This window comes from Artemia franciscana, chromosome 21, assembly GCF_032884065.1.
Source record: "Artemia franciscana chromosome 21, ASM3288406v1, whole genome shotgun sequence".
NCBI lineage: Eukaryota > Metazoa > Arthropoda > Branchiopoda > Anostraca > Artemiidae > Artemia > Artemia franciscana.
Genome location: NC_088883.1, coordinates 1,833,554 through 1,852,087, shown reverse-complemented (window position 1 = coordinate 1,852,087; position 18,534 = coordinate 1,833,554). Strand labels below are relative to the sequence as shown.

General features: G+C 37.5%; 1 protein-coding gene across 1 annotated transcript in view; it reads right to left on the bottom strand.

Moving 5' to 3' along the window:
* Window positions 1-5,550: 5,550 nt before the first annotated feature.
* LOC136040765 (ras-related protein Rap1) overlaps window positions 5,551-18,534 on the bottom strand; it is a 42,658-nt gene continuing 29,674 nt past the window's right edge. Inside the window, exon 6 of the mRNA XM_065725086.1 lies at window positions 5,551-9,554. Coding sequence (XP_065581158.1) covers window positions 9,465-9,554 — 90 coding nt within the window. The 3' untranslated portion in view covers window positions 5,551-9,464. The remainder of the gene's footprint in view (window positions 9,555-18,534) is intronic.

Here is an 18,534-nt window from a genome sequence, read left to right as displayed (position 1 = left end):
AAGAAGTGACATTAATTAATTTTTTAACTGAAAGTAAGGAGCAGCAATAAGACTTAAAACGAATAGAAATTATCTCGTATACAAAGGGATTGTCCCTCTACTCAATACCTTGCTCTTTACACTAAAGCTTGACTGTTTGTCCAACTTTATAAGAACGGCTCCTAAAATACAAGAGCCGCTTAACTAGAATAGGAAGATTTTTTAAAAGTGCTTACAATTTTAGCGTAAAGAGCAAGGTATTGAGGAGAGGGGGCAACCCCTTCATAGAATGAATAAACTCCAATTGAACAGAAATCATTCCGTATATGAAAGGTTACCCCTCTTCTGAATACCTTGCTCTTTACACTAATGTTTTTAGTATTAAAAAAAAGCTTCCTAATCTAATGAAAAGGCCCTTGTGTTTCAGGAGCCGTTCTTTTTAAGCCGTGCTTAAAAAGTTGGGACAAACAGTCAAACTTTAGCGTAAAGAGCAATGTATTGAGGAGGAGGGCAAACCCTTCATATATGGAGTAATTTCTGTTCGTTTCGGGTTTTGTTGCTTCTCCTTACTTCCAGTTAATTTTTATTTATTTAATTGTTTAAAGCATGAGCCGTATCATTATCAAAGCACTGTGATAAAAAAAATTTGAGCTTTTTTCACAACGGTCTTGTGCTACATATATATACATATATATATATATATATATATATATATATATATATATATATATATATATATATATATATATATATAAATATGAATTGATGAATGTACCAAATTTAATAGAATTTCTAATGGGAATTCAGTTAAACCCTCCCAGTATAAAAATTTCCCCTGAAAAATTAACCCCGGAAAATTCTCTCCGTGGAAACCCACTTCAAGCACAAAATCCTCCCCTCCCGAAAAATGTCTGTGCACTTCCCAATAACAAATAAAATACGTAAACAATGGACAAATTTCATAGCTTACAGCCCTCTCCCCGTGGATTGTGGGGGGGTATCATGTTACCCCTATGGACATAGTTAATAGGTCTTTCGACTATGCTAAAAAAATGATTACATCTAAGAATCTTGATCAGATAACTTTGGGAAAAAATGGGCGTGGAAGTGGGGCTAGTTGCCCTCCAATCGTTATATGTTCACTGAAAAAGGGCACTAGAACTTTTAATTTCTGTTCAAAAGTACCCTCTCCTGATCTTATAGGACAATTGTTCCGATACTATCACCCCCAGAAAAAAACACAAATAAACACACATTCGTGATCTTTCTTCTGGTGAAAAAATGCAGAATTCCATATTTTTGTATATAGGAGCTCGAAACTTCTACAGTAGGATTCTCTGATACTCTGAATTTGGTGGTAAGATTTTCATGAGGATTCCTTGATCTTTAGGGAGTGTTTCCTTCTTTTTCGAAATTCAGGCAAATTTTCTCAGGCTCGTAGCTTTTAATGGACAACACCAAACTTGATGAATCTTATATATTTGGAATCAGAATAACAAGCTGATTTTTTTCACACATCTCTTGATATCAAATTTCGTTTGTTTTTAGTTTCGGTTACTATTGAGCCGAATCGCTCCTTACTTAAAGTAATTTATTACGAACTTTTAGATACAGTTTTGTTTTCAGATGTTTTACTCAAAAATTACTCAACCTGCTATATTTAATATATCCAAAAAAAAACTTTCAAGAATATGTTAATTAAACTTTGTTTTAAGACCGTGGGCTCAGGCCAGCAGCCACGTTATATAGTGAAATTTCTGACAGTTTTCAGTTGTAACGTCGCTTTCACTTACATTCGAAAAAGAACTGCACCTTTTTTTAGTATTTAATAAATCAAGGAGCCGCTGCTAAATGTGAGAAATGTGCCATGCTGGAAAAGGTGGACTTGGGTGGTATTACCCAGTGCATTCCGGATGGTTCTACCTGTCACTCACTTGTACCAGCCATCTTTAATGTTATGCTAGACCGATAAAGCACAATCCAGTTTCACTTAAGAGTTTTGCTTGTCGTATGTATAGCTAGTAGTCTTTTTCTTAAAAGATGTAATTTAAAATAGAATTGGTATTATGCCTTGACCGGATGCTGAAAAAGAACTTCAAGAAGAATTCTAGGTGCTTATCTTATCAATAAGAAGAAGAAGAAATTTGCACCATTTTCTTTTGTAATTTATTATGGTAGTTCGCCTTGCTGCATTTGAGCTGACTCTTTCCCGTCGAACCTCAGCAAACCCTTGGCGGAATTCAAGAGAGACAGGAAGCCCTTTTCTAGTACTATACCCAAAAGACCTCAACCGACATAAACAAAAAAAAAAGAAAAGAGTTTTAATTTCTACCATCTGCTTCAAGATTTTTATTGACAAAATTTTTATATTATAAATTTGTCCTAGAATATGCCGTCAAGCAGAAAATACCACCATAAATATTTTATAACAACGACATAAAATATCTCAGAACGTATTTACAATAATAATGATGTGTTATTGTAATGCATCATTACAATATGTAATGATGCGTAACACCGTAAATGGACTGGTACAGAGTAATCTGCTGATGGCGCTGATCTCTTGTGGGCTAAATTTGTACATTTTATAAATTTATTGATTTGGTCTTTCTAGAATAAACATAGATATCATAAAGTTAAAATCTCTATAGGTTTTGTAGTTTCGTATAGTACAAAACTAGGTAATTTATATTGATTTCAACCACCTGTTTTAACTGCAGTGTTTTCCTTATGGCTTATGTTGGTGGAATCCGGACAAAAGTGTCAAAAATTTCAAAAGACTTTCAAAAAGTGTCAAAAGACTTTCATTGATTGCAGAGCTAAATTTGGTGGACCATGAAACTAAAAGGCGAATGCAAAGAAGGGCAACGCATATGATAGCAATATTAAAATGGATCACCTCCATAGATTTCCACTGTTTTAGACGTTGGGTGTATTGTTATATTAAGCTTCTTATAAAAATTTGACTGCCTTTGAGAAAAATAGTGCGATAATTAAGACTGTATTCATTATGCCTATTCAGAAGCACTTTATTGTCCTTAAGTTAACGCTACCTCAATCTGCCGTACCCTTTGATCGCATTAATCATGATAAGTTCATGTTTACTGACATCGTATCTATGTAAAATTACAGTCTTAAGGAAAAATCAAGGAAACAACTTTTTGGAGTGTTTCCCCCTTTTCCCTAAAATCCGGCAAATTTTCCCAGGCGCGTGGGTTTTGTTGGCTGAAATTACCTTAATATACTTTTTTCTATATATCTGGAATCAGCATAAAAAACTAATTCTTTTGATATATCTACTTCTGTCAAAATGATATATCTACCATGCTTTTTAGAGTTTCGGTTACTATTGAACCGCTTTGCTCCTTACTTACAGGCCGTTACCACAAACTGTTTGATTTCGCTACCATGAACTTTTTCCATATTTACTACTATCAAAATAATGCACTTACCTTTTTTTTACAGTTTCGGTTACTATTGGGCCGAGTCGTTCCTTACTTATATTTCGTTACCACGAACTTATTGATAAAAGAAATTCAAGAAACAAGATTTGCAGAACACAAATTTGAAGTGGGAGTCAATAAACCTAACTAGGCTGAAACTCACCTGAAAGGAAGCTGAAGGACAATTAAAAAACCCTTGGAAATTAAAATACTATAATTTAACGAAAACAATAAGAAGATTCAAAAAATTGCGCAAAGTAGGTGAATAAGTCAGTTGTTAGGTTTAAAACGGATTAGCGCTGATTATTAATTAAATTTGAACTTACAATTTCCACAGAGAAAATAAATTCTGTAGCTAGATATTGATTACCCGGCTCCAAAATGGTTGCTGTAAATAAACTAAGAATTTACAAAATCGATAATAATCCATCTTGTCCCTCTTTACATCACATTTTTTCAGAAGCATAATCCCAACTGATTCGACAAGTTCAGCAAAACCAAACCTTAAGGTTCCAGGTCGCACAATCGCTTAGAATCGTTGGTACTTGTGTATAAACAGCTATGTGTATTATAGGCTGATGGGAGGATTAAAACTTTAACTATTTCGAAGAAACGCAGGATTGTAACTACACCCCATCCCCTTTGGTTGCATCTATATACCACTGTAGCCGTTAGAAAATTTTATTTAGTTAGGATGACGTATTTTAAGAAGAAAACTGTCATGTTTGCCTTTTTGTGTAAAAAATAAGTTAAAGGATCACTCAAGACATTTTGGATCTCGACAAAATAGAGAACTACAAGGAATGAATGATACTTTCCATTATGCTTCTGCTATTACACTGACTTGCACTAGTGCTGCCTCTGCACTATTATTCCAGGCCTGACTAGTTTTGAAATAGCCGTAAATTTCATTAGAAAAGCTCCCTAAGATATCCCAATAATGAATAGAAATTAGGACTAAAAAGGGGAGATTGATTCTAAAGATATTTTTTACTGGTTTTAATCTTAGGCATTCGAATAAACATCTGAGCTTTCAACCTTAGATCATATTTTGCCAAGATGGGGCCCAGGACAAAAAAGAAAGGAGGGGCCAAACTAACCACATCTCATTCACTATTTACAAAAAGTACCACGAAAAAATAATAAGTTTCTTATGGGCTACTGTAACTAAGTCCAGTGTTTTCCAAATTTTGAAAAATGTGTACCCAAGTTAGTATCCATGTTTTTTTCTGAGGAACGGGGGATTAAGTAAGGATTTTTTCAGGGGGAGAGGTTATAAACAAATATAGAAAAAACACACAAAAAAATACATATTCATTTTTGTTACGTTTTTACGAATCGGACAAGGGGGGGGGGGGGTCCTCGTAATTTTTTTATTTTATTTTATAAAAGAAGTACTAAATCCCTGATAATACACTAATAGAAAAAAAAAATTCCTTTCACTTCAATAAGCCACGCATTCATCGTATTATTACAGGTTGGTTTGGACACGATTCTAGATGACCTCGTGCTGATAATGTATACAAATAATTAGAAGACACCATTAGTTACATATTCCTTAGTCGTGGGGAGTAATCTACCGGAGGGGGTGACCATAACTCTTAGCATTCTGAATTCTCAAAATATACCCCAAAAAGGAAAGAATTACAAAACAAAAGTTTTCACATAGATAAATACTAAATAGAGGATTCATTTGATTCTCTAAGTTTTTCCCTTCTCTCTTCTAAATTCTCTTTCTAGTTGCAGTTGCAAAGAACCCTTCAGGCACTTTCATATGGAACTGTTAGGGGGTGATGTTTAGATTAAGCCGCTCCCCTCCCCCACAGCCTATATAGACACCAGTTGCGCGGAATCGTGTCTTGCCCATAGAAGGATTTCAACACGCATCTTTAGACTAGGCGTTAACCTCCGGCGCTCCCACAGCCAATCAGCGCGGAGATCTTGGCTCTATTCCGGGAGTGAAAACAGAAATTTCTTCCCGGCGAGAGTGTCTGGACGATAGCTATGTGTTGCGTTTGAAAAATGTTGGTGCATCTGGTGTCTATATAGGCTGTGCCCTCCCCCTCGATGAAACAGCCTAGAAGGCGCCCGGGATTCTCAAATTATATGCAGAAAAACCAGAGAAAAGTTACGGAAATGAAGTTTATTTACTTTACTAAATAAATTGAAATTTAATTAAACAAAATGAAAAGCAATAATTAGTAGATCACGACAGCCTTTATATTTTGGAAACACTAATTTGTTCAGCACTATACCAAAATTTACCTCAAAATATATGTGCGCAGGATTGAAAAAAAAAATGATAATTCAAAAACAAAATACAATAGCACACAATACTAAGACAAAAGCCAACAAAATTCAAGCAAAGACAGTCCCTAACAATAATAAATACGCATTACAACCCCTGCGTACTAGTCCCCATTAATACTGCGTGATCAACGCAAGTGTAATATTTTTGTGCGGATTAGATAAATATTTTTAACTTTGTAGCTATTCTTTTCGCCACCAGTCTCAACAATTTAGATTTTGTAATTAAATAGGCCTATAATACGGTAAGTTTTATTCCGGTTGAATTTAAATTAATTAAATTGGATTGTATACCTAATTAAGTATGTAGGGTCATTCGGCTACAAAAAATTTCGGCACAACAAGAGCCAAGAAGTGATTTTTTTAGCGTTTAACAGCCACCCCCCAAACCCATAGTTCATTAACTCTTTGCCCCACACCAATACTTATTGATAATTTCAACGCAAGAGACCAACCCGTTTCTAAGAGGCGCCAGATTGACAAACATACATATGATTGATAGAATATAAACTAATTTTATATATTTTAAGATACAAAAATATTTGAAATACAGTCAAATTTGAAAATATTCGACTTAGCATCTTTAATGGGCCCTTGAAATTCCAAGAAAACTTTGCAACATGTATATTCCGATAATAATTTGCTAACTTAGATTAATAGGACCGCAAACTTCATTTTCTTACTTTAAAAAAGTTTTACTCCTTGAATACCTTTTTTACCCACCCTAAATTTTGAAAATCCACCCCCCCCAATTTTCGTTAATTGTTGCCCCTGGTTACAACAGATGTATGATATGAGAATGAAAAAGGAATTGCTCACAAATTCTCTTTTTTTATAGCAATGCAAAATAGTCTGGCAGTTTCCCACCAATCATGTATCAGCAATTGTACACATGAACACAAGATAACAGATTACACACTCTTTAGGCACAAATTTATAAAAATAAAAACCAGCAAAATATAATGGATTCCCCGAAACAACTAAATTGTCCCCCCCCCCCGTAGATTTCAAAAGTACTTTCTTATATCATCATTAAAAAATGCCGAGAAATTTCTTTGCTCCCCCTCATAGTTTCTGAATCTGCATCCCTGCCAATAGATGATAGATGACACGTTTTTAAAATCCGTTTCTTTTATGATCTGTGGCTATTATAATAATACACAAATACCAAGAATAGGGTCAAATAATGTGGAAGATATCTTATTCACCATGATGCTTCAAGAAAAAAATGTCGTTTTGCGGTTATTTGTATTTCTTCCTATTCTAGGAAACCAAGATGGGAGCTTTTAATTGGTCTAATTTTGGCATGGGATTAAAGAAAGGCCTACACATTCCCCAATGCCAGCAGGAAATCCCAAACCAGATATTGTGAGGTTTTTAACACATAAGCTGAAAGTAGAAAACAATATTTGTTTCTATCCACCCGCCTAGAGCCACCATAACTCCGCAAGCTCCAACTCCTCCCCAATCTTATCAAAGCTTAACTCAATGCTTGATCACCGACAAAATACGGATAAAAACAACAGCAATGAGCTGTAGTATATTATCACGTACAGAATCCAACTTAAATTTGGTCTATTCTATCAGAGTCAAAAAGACCGGAAAGCACTGCCAAAAGAGTGTGATCTAACTTTTTGAAGAGACCAGCGCCAATTTACAAAATACTGCAGCAGTCGTGATGCACTAAAAGAAACTGGTGGGGCTTCTGCACAATAACGCTATTGAATTCAACTTTAGACGTGAAACAGAAATATACCTTAAAAAGGAAAAGAAGCCAGCCTGAGGTGCTTTTGTGGAAGGCTTCACTTCAGATGAAGAGTACTAATCCGATAGAGGAATCCAAACACAGTAAATTAAACTTATATTTGGTTTGTCTTGTGCGGCGTCATAACACTAATAAATTTCTTCACCACAATCAGAGAAAAAACCAAATTCCTTTAGTCTTTAGTCCCCACTCATAATTTCTGATCGTCTTCTCTCCTTCCCCCTCCCACCATAACTCCTTGAGAATATCAACTCAAAAACTCTAGCCTTTTCTATGATATTTGACATAATTCCAGTTTCCTGAACGAGTATACAGGTTTTAAAAATATTTCTTACGATCATGACTAAAATATAACTAATCATCTTTAATCGTATCCTTAAAAAAAAAACTCAAGCCAACCTCAGCACAAAAGTCTGGAAGTACCCTTACCGAAGACTTCGCTTCGGGTCAAGGAATAGTAACGGCCAGCTCGACCAGTTGCATAGGATTTGTCCCGGATTATTCAGACTGAAGTTACTTTTTTTCTACCGAGTGGGAGCTTATGTCAAGTGAAGAAGTAGGTTAAGTGTATGCGTGTATTGAATTAACAACGCTAGTTACTACTAAGGATATTCAAGTCTTCAGTCTTAAATCCCTCGTTTTAAAATTTTTCTGAACATTATGTTCCAACAAAAGCTAGCAACATTTCACAGTGATGGAGATAAGATTTTTCCAGGAAGCAGCAAGGGGGTGGGGGTGGTTGGCTCTTCTGGAACAGCACTTTGAATCATGATGTTTGTGAGTCTAAATGTGCGTTTTCAAAGGGTACCACCACGTATCTTCTTTCCTTTTGAATCCCTGGTAATAAATAATTGCGATTTCTACAATATAGCCCGTAAGGATAGCTAAATTAACCCTATGGGTTCTTGTTTTATAGTTAATACTGTATTATTTTCATCTTTGTAATATAGCCCCAAAAGATAGTTTATCTATTGCTAGCAGATAAACAAGTTTATGTTTCATAGTTAATGGAAACTGAAATAAAGAAATATAACAATTATTTTTGTAACATAGCCCCAAAAGGTAGTTAATGTTGCCCTTGCAAATAAATTAGTTTATGTTTTATAGTTAATGGAGTTGTAATAAAGAAATATTATTTTCATTTTTGTAATATAGCCTCCATGGATAGTCAATGTAGCCCTTGCAGATGAACTAGTTTGTTATATCGTTATCAAATTCTTGGTAACAAAGAGTTATCAATTTCCTTCTTTTTAATATAGCCCACAAGGATAGATAAAATAGTCGTTGCTGATAAAACGGTCAATATAGTTAATTAAATCATTGGTAATAAAAAAGTCTGACTTGCTTAATACAATCTTCCAAACTTTTTAGAAGTTTATCACATCATTAATACGATCAATTCAAGCCACTAACACTTATGCGGGAGCCCCCCTTCCCCCACCAGTGGGCAATAATAAAGAACCCATTTTATTTGATAATTCTAGCATGATTTGAACTTGGAATTCAAAGAAATTTAGAATTTACGGGAGTGGGAGTCCGAGACAACCCCCTGGAGCACATATCTGACCTATAAACTAAGAAAAAAAATATTGTATTTTAGATCTTGAGGTCTACAAAGATCTTAAAAGATAATGAGTAAATAAAATGATATAGCTACATTAATGAAATGAATAGAATTACAATGAAATGAAAGTGAAATAAAAAATTGCAGTCACATCTAAAGGTGAACGTCACAAATACAAATTATGGAAGTCTTTTGGGCAGACATAAACATAAATAAAAATGTAAGAAAAATAGTGCTAAATCCAAGAAAAAATTAAGTTCACATATCACTTGTGTAACTAACCAATAATTAGCGACCGGTTCACAGAGAACACCAAATGGCACACTATTGGGGTGCCACGGTGCCTTAATTTAAAACAGAAAGTTTCAATATATACACATTGAATGGCCACTGAACCTTATTTGGTTTATAGTATGGTACATTTGCTTTTCTTTGTCTTTTTCGGCTTCTTTTCTGGCGATTTCTTGTTGATTTGCCGGACTAAATCATAGAAAATCTAAAAAGGACAAAAAATTAGAAAATTTGTAAAACCGATTAACACTGGAGTGAGCTATGTTATTTTCTCTGTCCCAATAAGCCTTACGCGTAACACCCACAAAAGCTTTAAAATTACTGTATATTGTGGCTTTTAATTTCGTAAGGATTGCGTACATTTCCAGGAACAACAATACCACCGCACGGCATTATTCCCCCTGACATTGGTAAGGTCAATTTACATTTTTTTTGATAGTTCTCGACCGACTGACCACATTAGAATTATAACTCATAAGCATTTTAGCCCTCTTTTGGGCTAAAATTGTGGCTTTGCGCTACAAAACAGCAGAAAACGGTACTTTTTGTGGCGGCATCTCTTTGCCTATCGAATAGGACATTAAGAACTTCCAATTTTCGTTTGAACGAGCCCTATCCCGGTATTCTCTGACTGTTATTCGATAAGATTAGCCAAGAACCAAACAAATAAACACGAAGGACTTGACGCCTCTGCAAAAGGGTTCTCTGAATGTGATGTGTAATTTCCACCGATAGTACTTCTTTTTAAATATGTTTTCCGTCTTTTTCAAAAATTAGGCAAATTTCCTCAGATTCAGCATTAAGTGGGTAACTTTAAACTAAATGAATTTAAATATCTAGAATCAAATAGTAAATGCCAATTTATTACTGTTATCAAAAACTTTTTTTTAGAGTTGTGGGTATTTAGTAGCACAAGTCCCTCCATAATTAGTTTATTACCATGATCTGCTTGATATACATATTCTTCCAGGTTTATTTAAATATCCACAGATAATTTCTCTCGCAAGATTATTCCTGATCCTTCCCATACCTTGTAAATGACGAGGTATAGGAACTCCTCGGTTACTCTCATACCTCGGGTTCCATGCCCCACTCAATTCAACACTGTTCAGTCAGCATTTTAACCACTGAGCGTTTTATTTGTCAACTGCACTAACATGAAGTCGACAGATGCAAATCGGATACGAAATTTTCTGAAGATTTCAAAAGACATACAAAACAGAGTTTTATGACACCCAAGCCTTTTTAAATTTGTTGCAATGATGTGTTATATTTTTTGTAACTGATAGCTTGGAACATCGACTTGGCTATCCTCGGAGCGCGTTCTGTAGCTATAAGCGAAAATTAAATTTCCTTCGCCTAGTTCAAATTCGAGATTTTTTATTACTTAAAACTTCTTTTTCAGTATGAATCATACTAAAATGAGAGGAAATATTTCACACATAGTTCGTTGTAAAGAACTATAAGCAAGGAGTGACAGTTTTTAACAGTAATTAAAACTAATACAACAAAATTTGGCTCCCGCGTAACTCGACCCCCATGCAAATCAGGTCTCATTCAACTCAACCCCATGACATTCAGCCCTCACTTAGTTCAATCAAGGAGGCACACTCGTGCCTCTATAAAGAGGCGACACACGACAATGTTAAGCGATCTTCGGTTCCAGAGGTCGCAGACGGATGGGGAGGGATGCATTTCGTAGCCCGAGCTCCAACTAAGAAACCTGCAAAATTTCATCCCCCTCCAACTTTTCCTTCATGGGGAAAATATGGCCGAAAGTTTCGACCTGTCAACCCAAGCCCCCCTTTAACGTTGTCCGATCGGGCTGAAATTCACAAGTTAAGGTCCCCTAGGGCCCAGGAGCTTATCCGCGAAATTTCAGCTTGATCCGATAACTCTTTCCCTGTTTTCCAGAAACCACGCATAGCCACTTAAAATTCATTTACTTTTTTTTTCCTAGACGCCTACAGGTCACATCCGACATCGGATCTGGGTGTACGAAGACTCATTCGATGCGGAATTCTCCGAGTAATTTTCCTGGAAAGTTTCGTAGGAAAATCTTAACCCCCCGAAAGTTTCGACCCTCCAACCGCCCCCCCCCCACCCCTTTTAACGTTGTCCGATCGGGCTGAAATTCACAAGTTAAGGTCCCCTACGGCCCAGGAGCTTATCCGCGAAATTTCAGCTCGATCCGATAACTCCTTCCCTGTTTTCCAGAAACCACCCATTAGCTATTTAATTAACGGATTTCTCTCCATAAGAGCCCATGTTAATTTATAATTTTTAAAAGCTATTGAGAAGTTATATTTACACACATGCAAGTTATTAGCTCAGTTCGTAGAGCGTGAGACTTTTAATCCTCGGGTCAAGGGTTCAAGTCCCTTACGGGCGGTTTTTTTTCACAACATCAAAAAAATTTTGATAACACCTGGACAGCTTATCATTTGAGAGATAACAGAATATTAGCTTCTTATGAGCAAAAGAAACATTTCGGTCATTCTATCTATTTTTTTTCTATTTTATACAATGATTTAAAAGCGGGGGGGGGGGGGCGGCAGCCACCCAAGTTCCTCTCCTAATTCCTGTGCGAGGAGTACAGGAATTATTAAATTACATCCACCATGGATTGTAGAAAAACGTACAGAAATAATATGAAAAAAACTTCGTTTTATTAAAGAGTTAAAGAGGCTGCGTCCCAAAGTCGAACCTTAAAACCTACAGGAATTAGAAGAAGCAGTTGGGGGGCTGCCGCCCCCCAAACCCCCAGCTTTTAAAGACTTTTGTACAGGTTTTTTTTGTGGGGGGACTTCATTGTTACTTATTACTAGTTTCGGCGCAATGGTTCTCCTGTCCTCTTGTGTTTAACATTTTTCGAAGTTATTCCATTATTCATTCATTTCAATTTTTTGTTAATTAAAAGAGGGCCTTTCCGAAGCCAAGAGCGGGGGGTTAGCAAAAAAACAAAAAACCTGTACAAAAGAGTCTTTAAAAGCTGGGGGTTTGGGGGGCGGCAGCCCCCCAACTGCCTCTTCTAATTCCTGTACGTTTTAAGGTTCGACTTTGGGACGCAGCCTCTTTAACTCTTTAAGAAAACGAAGTTTTTTTCATATTATATCATTAAACTCTACCCCTCAAACCGGTTAGGTTAAGATAATAAATGTAGTACCACTAGCTTTATTATCTTAAGCTCTTTTCAAATATCTTGGTTACTTTCCGGACAATGCACCCCACTCCCCTTGATGGTCTCGGGTATAGCCCTAGGATACATAAAAATAATACATCAAGTTATCATGTTCCATTTTATTGTTTCCCACATTTAAAATTATTTCAAATACTATTTTTATACAATTGTAAGTGATCTCTTAGTGGTAAGCTTTTCACGGAGAGAAGAAAGCGAGAAAATGGGAGGGGGAGGGAAGGATCCTTTGAGCATAAAACAAGGAATACTAAGGTACTAATATCGTTGCATTAGTATGTCTCGTTTAGACGTGGTCAACCACAGCAAATTTACCAAATGAGGTACAGCTGAATTAAACTGGGGTTTTGTTTCATGAGGGTTAAGTTAAACAGGTTTTGAGTTACACGGGCGCCCTCATACACGCATCAAAAGAATCTAATTTTTATGTTGATTCCTAATATGCATAATTCGGGGACTGGCTTATACCCCTCCCCCTCTGTACATCCCAAAGTACATGTACAACCAAACAGACGCGATTCCGGGTCAATAGTTACCAAACTCAACGAAATATTCTTTTAACAAATAATACAACAAGCGAAATTTTTTTGTGCTGATTCCAATAAATAAAGTTCAGTGATGTTAACGCACTCTTAAAGAGGCAAAACGTTGTAATGATATTCGCCCCATTATGTCAAGCGTATTAGAGAACATTGTTGAGGAGGTTTCAAGCTCCTGTTTTTTCGAAAATTACGAATTTTTTCAGAAAAAAGAGCAAGGACACGCATTCACTTGTTGTTTTTTTGTTAAAGAAGTCGAAGGGAAGCCAATTTCACAGAAGTAATTGCTAGTATTTATTAGTCCCAGCATGCTATCTCTGTGCGCTTTCACCATAAGGCAGCCTTTTTTTCATTTTCCCATCCCTCCAGCCCCCCCCCCAGATGGTCGAATCGGGGAAACGACTGTTATCAAGTAAATCTGTGCAGGTCCCTGACACGCCTACTAATTTTCATCGTCCTAGCACGTTCAGAAGCACAGAATTCGCCAAAGCACTGGACCCCCCCCCCAACTCCCCCAAAGAGAGCGTATCCGGTCCGGTTATTTCAATCACGTATCTAGGACTTGTGGTTATTCTTCCCACAAAGTTTCATTCCGATCTCTCCACACAAGAGTTTTCCAAGATTTCATGTTTCCCCCTCCAACTCCTCCCAATGTCAACGGATCTAGTCGGGATTTAAAATAAGAGCTCTGAAGCACGAGATCCTTTTAAATATTTCAATTTTCATTAAGATACGATCACCCGTTCGTTAGTTAAAAATACCCCATTTTTCTAAATTTTTTTGAATTAACCAGAAAAATTGGTAAATACCAAGTGCCATAAAAACAGATTATTCGTTTTTCACGGACCTATTTCAGTTCTCTGTTTTTATTTCTTCTGTTTAGTTACCGTTTGTTTTTCTGAAAAACAGAAATAGTGCCAATACTTATTCCGAAGGACTGAGAAAGAATTGTTAAATTTCCCAAGGGAATTGTCTACAGATATGCTGGCTGTCATAGGACGCCAAATTATTTTCAGATAAATACCCTATTTATAAATTCCCTTTTTGTAAACCTTTGTAATTGTGTTTTCGTAACTACTTTTTTCTCGTTTTATGTCTAAGCGATAGTCAATTGCATAGATGAGTCAACGTTAGCTAAATTTAAGAGGTTAAGAGTGAATCATCCTTTACTTAGATCCTGGCTTAATTAATATACTGTAAATATGTGTACCTTTTTTTTTAGCCTTTTTCTATTTTAGTTTTGGTTTTGGGGAAGCCGACGATCATAATAGGACTATGACAACCCCCAGACGGGATGAGGATACCCTGCGACTCATCTCCACTAAAACTGTACTCAACATAGGAACACTCAACACCCGAACTTTAGCCAAACCAGGAAAAAATGGATCTACTACTGAGAGAACTAAACCGATACAAGTGGGACTTAGTCGGACTATCTGAGACACGCCTCCCCCGCACCGGTGAAGAAGCTATCTCTGGAACCTCCCTCCTACTCTCGGGACGCACCGATGGCACTCACAGACAGGGTGTTGGATTCATCCTCTCACCAACTACAAAAAGGCGCTGATCTCCTTCACGCCCGTATCAGAAAGGATAGCAAACATTAGACTAAAGGGATCCGTGTCAAACCTTACCATCATCCAGGTATATGCTCCTGACTCTACTCGAAGCGATGAAGAATGCGAACAGTTCTACTTTCAACTTCAAAGTGTCACCGACCAAACACCAAAGAAAGATATGCTCATCGTCATGGGCGACTTCAACGCTATCACGGGCAACGATCAGATTGATCGGAGAGATGTAATGGGACCGCACGGCCGTGGCCGACTGAACGGAAGAGGTGAAAGGCTAATTAGTTTCTGTAGAGAAAACGACCTGTATATAACTAACACCGCCTTTAAACACAGACACCGCCGTAAGGTCACCTGGAGATCCCCCGACGGAGTAACTGAAAACATGATAGACTGTGTGCTGATATCTAAACGCTGGAAGTACTCAATAATGGATACTGTATCCCTTCCTGGTGCAGACTTTGATTCGGATCACTCACTCCTGATATCCAAACTCAAGCTAAGACTGAAACGAGTCCCTAAGACGACAAGAATCCCTAGATTCCGGACAGAGCTGCTTCGCGACCCCATAAAAAAAGGCGCCTATACCACCAGCCTATCGTCAAAATTCCGAGCTATCCTAGAGAACTTCACTTCCCTCACTACCGTCGAAGAGATTGATCAACTGGCTGAGCATGCAAATTCTGCAGTTTTGGAGACAGCAAATGATGTCCTCGGGAGGAAAACGAAAGACGAAAAGCCGTGGATTACTGAAGAAATAATCCGACTATGTAACCAAAAGCGTCTCTGCAACAACAAAGCTGACCCATGCAGCCGAGACACCTATAAATATCTCAAAAGGAGAATCGAACGGGAAGTCCGAAAGGCCTTGTGTAACCATGTTACCGAGAAATACAAGGAATGCGAAACGCAGTTTAGGAACGGAAACAGTCAAAAACTCTTCAAAACAGTTCGTGAACTGTCTAGCAGGAAAGATCCCATCTCCACAGCAATCCTAGACAAACAAAACAATCCCATCAACAACGCAAAAATGAAAATCGAACGATGGAAGGAATATTTTGAGGATAAATTAAATCCGCAGATCATTGCCGATCCCAGCATCCTAAACTCCTTCCCCATTAATGATCGAGAACCTCCACCACCACTCTTAAAATCAGAAACTGAGGCAGCAATAAGATCCCTGAAACGAGGGAAGGCCCCAGGACCGGACGGTATCACTGCTGAACTAATTAACATTGACTCAGAGGACGTCGTCGAATTGTACCACAAAGTTGTGTCAGCCGCATGGTCAACGGGCCACGTCCCACAGCTATGGTGTAAGGCAGCAGTGGTCCCAATCCACAAAAAAGGCTCAAGAAGAGAGTGTGAGAACTACCGCCCGATCAGCTTGACCAGTCATCAAACTAGAATACTAACCAGAATTCTCCTACGTAGAATCCAAGCAATTACAGCCTCCGTTCTGGGTGAATACCAAGCTGGCTTCCGACCTGGACGATCGACCATTGACCAAATCTTCACCGTTCGTCAGCTCACGGAACGCTTTGTCGAGTTCAACAGAGACCTATATCATCTCTTTATTGACTTTCGGCAAGCCTTCGATTCAATCTGGAGGAAAGGTCTATGGCACATCCTAAGACATTACGGTATTCCCGACCAAATCGTCACGATTATTGAGAATATATACAGCCAACCCAGAAGCCGAATGCTCACCACTGATGGACTCTCTGATGAATTCTCAACATCCTCGGGAGTTTTACAAGGATGTAATCTGTCGCCCCACCTGTTCAACCTGTTTCTTCACGCCATACTGTCACTGATACCAGACGAACATGGAGCCAAAATAGGTGGAGTCCTAGTAAACAAGCTCGCCTATGCTGACGACATCGACCAGCTCTCTTCAACGGCCGCTGATCTACAAAGACAAGCAGACTGTCTCAACGAAGCCACAAAACCTTTTGGCATGCAAATTAACGCCAAAAAACGAAAGTTATGGTCACGTCACGCCAAAAACAAGCAGCTACTCCTTCCATAATGATTGACGGCCAGCCAGTTGAAACAGTCGACCAATTCGTCTACCTGGGCAGTCTCCTCACAGCGGACAATTGTCATACCTACGACATCAAACGCCGCCTAGCTCTTGCTAGCTCCAGTTTTAAAAGGCTCACAAATATCTGGAAATGCCAAAACCTGTCGAACCAGCTGAAAGTTCAACTTTTCAACAGCCTGATTGTGCCAATTGCTATATATGGGTGTGAGACCTGGACCCTGAAGATCGAAAATGAGCGCAACCTACTTGCATTCGAGATGAGATGTCTCCATTGCATCGCAAGAATCACCTACACTGAATATGTGACCAATGAGGAGGTGCGAAGACGGCTGAAGTCCCCCGACACAATCCTAAATAAAATCAAACGGCAACAACTGCGATGGCTCGGGCATGTCAAGAGAATGGACCACGACCGTCTACCAAAAATCTCCCTCGAAGGAACCATAGACGGATCTCGACCACGAGGAAGACCTCGCAAGAGGTGGATTGAAAACTTCGACCCCAAAACGTCCCACGAGGATGGACGGGACTTAAGTAAGTAAGTTTGTTCAGAAGCAGTGGTATTGATTTCATTCAGGAGTTCATTTCTAACCCCACAAGCTATATGCTCGCTGTTAGGGAAATATTATTTGGCTTATTATGACAATGGTGATCAGCCAATTCATCTATATCATGTATTTTCGACATAATACCTAAAATTACGTATTTTTTTCAAGACCAAACTGCCTTTCTATGACAAACAAATGAACGTTCAAAGGGGATAAGTCCATTTATTAGACAGTGAAAACAGTTACAAAAGTCTGGAATCGAAGAAAATTTTGCCACCTTCATTAAAAATTCAGCTTATAATTTAGGCAATGTTAAAGAAGGAATTTACAAAGATTTTGGATGAACCCAATTATTGAAGTCCCTCAGACTAAACTAGTGAATGAACCGAAAATTATTATTTTGTTTTACAGAAATATGTTGTTTTTAATTTTAACGCTTTAGTACTTCTGCTGATGACGATCGCTGAATATGTGAGCAAAATATCAAGACTTTTTTTTCTGTTTTCACTGTCTAGAGACCATTTGAACGTTTATTTGTTCGTCTATATTATGTTCACCACTACAGGTCCAACACAGGAGACTCTTGAAACAAAATGTAAAAAAAAGTTTCTATGTTTTTGCCCCCTCAAACCCACTCATGTACAGATTTCTAACAAAATAAACAAGAAAAATATATATAATAATAAAAAAGAACTAAACAGCTAGCCACTACATGCTATGATATCTTCTTTGGCATCATAAATTGAAGGAAAACTAATCGTCTTATTTGAGCCCTTTGAAAACATTATTTTTTATCATTACATATAAGAAGGACCTATATCATATTGTCTTTTCATTCGAAATATCCTTTCCCTTTCAAGAATCTCTAGAATCGTTTTCATATGAGGTCAAGTGGAAAACGCGAAAGCTATCTAAAATATTTCCCCTCTGGAAAAAAGGATTAAGGAAGTCTCTTCTCTTATGTCTCAGTGAGCAACTGCAATATCCCCTTGATAGATAGACAGAAATGGTCTTCGAACACGTCCCAAATCAAAGTTTCTAGATAAATATCAGATCTCTTAAACACTTAATTGCCCTAAATTCCTGCAGGGTTATCATATCAAACACTTTGAAATGCACCTTAAAAGAAAAACACTTTTTTGTTATTTCTGTCAAAAAAGAATTGAACAAACAACAAAATTGCCCCTAAATTTAAACAAAGTACCCTTCACTACCCACCCCTTTTTTGTAAACTTGCAAATCTGTCACTGTCCTTGGTGGTGGTTAAAAATACCAACACAGTAT